At 41.3% G+C, this 2,598-nt stretch overlaps 1 protein-coding gene and 1 pseudogene across 1 annotated transcript in view; both read left to right on the forward strand.

Annotated features, from left to right (window-relative positions):
• Diaph2 (diaphanous related formin 2) overlaps positions 1–2,598 on the forward strand; it is a 555,303-nt gene that overhangs the window by 542,406 nt on the left and 10,299 nt on the right. The window contains exon 25 of the mRNA XM_031375373.1: positions 934–1,180. Coding sequence (XP_031231233.1) covers positions 934–1,180 — 247 coding nt within the window. The remainder of the gene's footprint in view (positions 1–933; positions 1,181–2,598) is intronic.
• Positions 13–1,399, forward strand: LOC116088410 (annotated as a pseudogene).

Consider the following 2,598-nt stretch of genomic DNA (forward strand, 5'->3'; position numbering starts at 1 on the left):
AAATCTCAGAAGGACCAAAAAGCAGAGCTTTAGAGCAAGGGCAAAGGAGTTCACCAATGTTTACATCAAGAACTTTGGAGAAGACATGGATGGATGATGAGCGCCTTAAGGAACTCTCTGGCAAGTTTGGGCCTGCCTTAAGTGTGAAAGTAATGACAGGTGAAAGTGGAAAATCCGAAGGATTTGGATTTGTAAGCTTTGAAAGGCATGAAGATGTGCAGAAATCTGTGGATGAGATGAATGGAAAGGAACTCAATGGAAAACAGATTTATGTTGGTCGAGCTCAGAAAAAAAGTGGAATAGCAGATGGAACTTAAACGCAAATTTGAGCAGACAAAGCCAGATAGGACCACCAGACATCAAGGTGTGAACCTTTATGTGAAAAATCTTGATGATGGTATTGATGATGAGCCTCTCCAGAAAGAGTTTTCTCCATTTGGCACAATCACCAGTGCAAAAGTAATGATGGGGGGGCGGGCACAGCAAAGGGTTTGGTTTTGTATGTTTCTCATCCCATGAAGAAGCCACTAAAGCAATTACAGAGATGGATGGTAGAATTGTTGCCATGAAGCCACTGTATGGAGCTTTAGCTCAACACAAAGAAGAGAGCCAGGCTCACCTCAATAACCAGTATATGCAGAGGATGGCAAGTGTATGAGCTGTGCCCAACCCTGTGATCAACCCCTACCAGAACAGCGCCTCCTTCAGATTACTTCGTGGCAGCTATCCCACAGGCTCAGAACCATGCTGCATACTATCCTCCTAGCCAAACTGCCCAACTAGGACCAAGTCCTCGCTGGACTGCTCAGGGTGCCAGACTTCATCTATTCCAGAATATGCCCGGTGCTATCTATCCACTTAGCTGCTCCTAGACCACCATTTAGTACAATGAGACCAATTTCCTCATGGGTTCCACGAGTCATGTCAACACAGGGTGTTGCTAACACATCAACACAGACAATGGGTCCACTTCCTGCAGCTACTGCTGCTGCAGCCACTCCTGCTGTCCGCACAGTTCCTGGGTATAAATACGCTGCAGGAGTCTGCAGTCTCCAGCAACATCTTAATGCCCAGCCACAAGTTACCATGCAACAGCCTGCTGTTCAAGTGCAAGGTCAAGAACCTTCAACTGCTTCCATGTTGGCATCTGCGCCCCCGGAAGAGCAAAAGCAAATGTTGGGTGAGCGGCTGTTTTCTCTTATTCAAGCCATGCACCTTTCTCTCACTGGCAAAATCACTGGCATGCTGTTGGAGATTGATAAATCAGAATTACTTCACATGCTTGAGTCTCCAAGTGTCTCCTCCGCTCAAAGGCTGACAAAGCTGTAGCTGTACTACAAGCCCACCAAGCGAAAGAGGCTGCCCAGAAAGCAGTGCTACTGGTGTTCCAACTGTCTAAATTGATCAGGGACGACCACCACAAACAGAAACTCATGCTTCACCGAAGAAAAGTATCTTAAACATTGAAAAATTTAAATAATATGAAAAAAATTGTAAAATATAAAATAAACTTAAAAAGGAAAGGAAACTTTGAACCTTATGTACCGAGCAAATGCCAGTTCTAGCAAACAGTGCTAGTCCTAGATTACGTCATTTAAAATATAAAAACAAATTAATGTTTTATAGACGCTGGGAAAAGATTTTTCAGCAAAGTACAAAAATTTAAAGCATCCCTTTCTTTCATTTTGTAATTCTTTACTGTGGAATAGCTTGGGATGTCAGTTCTGTTTTAAGGAGCAGAACTGATGACTGATCAAGGAAACATAATTTAGATTATAAAATTCTTGCTTTAATAAAAATTCCTTAGACAAACAAACAAAAAATCAAAAGAATGGACATAAAAAATACTGAAGAAAAAAGCTGGAGATGTAGCTTATTAGAAATATGAAAGGCCCTAGTTTTGATAGCCAACACTGCAGAAAGAAAGAAAATAGTATTTGTTTAGCTTAATATGATGGTAGCTGCCTGTAATCCTAGCACTTGGGAAGCTGAGACAGAAGAATCATGAATTCCAGGCCAGGCAGGGATACTAGTATAACTCCTGTCTTAATGCAACAGTAATGACAACAGAACATTGAGATGATAACAGTAGTGAATTGATAGGATAGAGTCTTGGCTGTAGATTGGAATAGTGTATCAATTCACTGTGCAGCTTGATCACAGAGTTGCTTTGAACTCTTTCCTGCTCCTCCTTACTCCTGCACAGATCCTTACAATGACTGAATCATTTGTCAAAACCATATAACATCTGTCAAAAACTGTTAAAGCAGTAGTTACTTAAATGGTGGACATTCCCTGTTTTATTTATCTTCCTTCTGCACTTGTAATTCACTGAAGGATCTCAGTTCTTCAGAAGTAAAAAGGGGCCAGCGAGAGTAGTTGCATAGATTGTCACATTTTTGCTCCTTCAATAACCTATATCCAAAAAACCTTAACAGTAGTGAGGGAAGACTCTTTGGAGTACATATAAAGATTGATATTGTTGTTGTCTTGCATAAAAATGTCTGTATTGGGTATTGGGGTTGGAGAGATGGCTCAGCAGTTATGCTTTTGCAGAAGACCTTAGTTCAATTCCTAGCAGCCATGTCAGGTTTCTTA

Source organism: Mastomys coucha, chromosome X (genome assembly GCF_008632895.1).
Source record: "Mastomys coucha isolate ucsf_1 chromosome X, UCSF_Mcou_1, whole genome shotgun sequence".
In the NCBI taxonomy this organism is placed as follows: domain Eukaryota; kingdom Metazoa; phylum Chordata; class Mammalia; order Rodentia; family Muridae; genus Mastomys; species Mastomys coucha.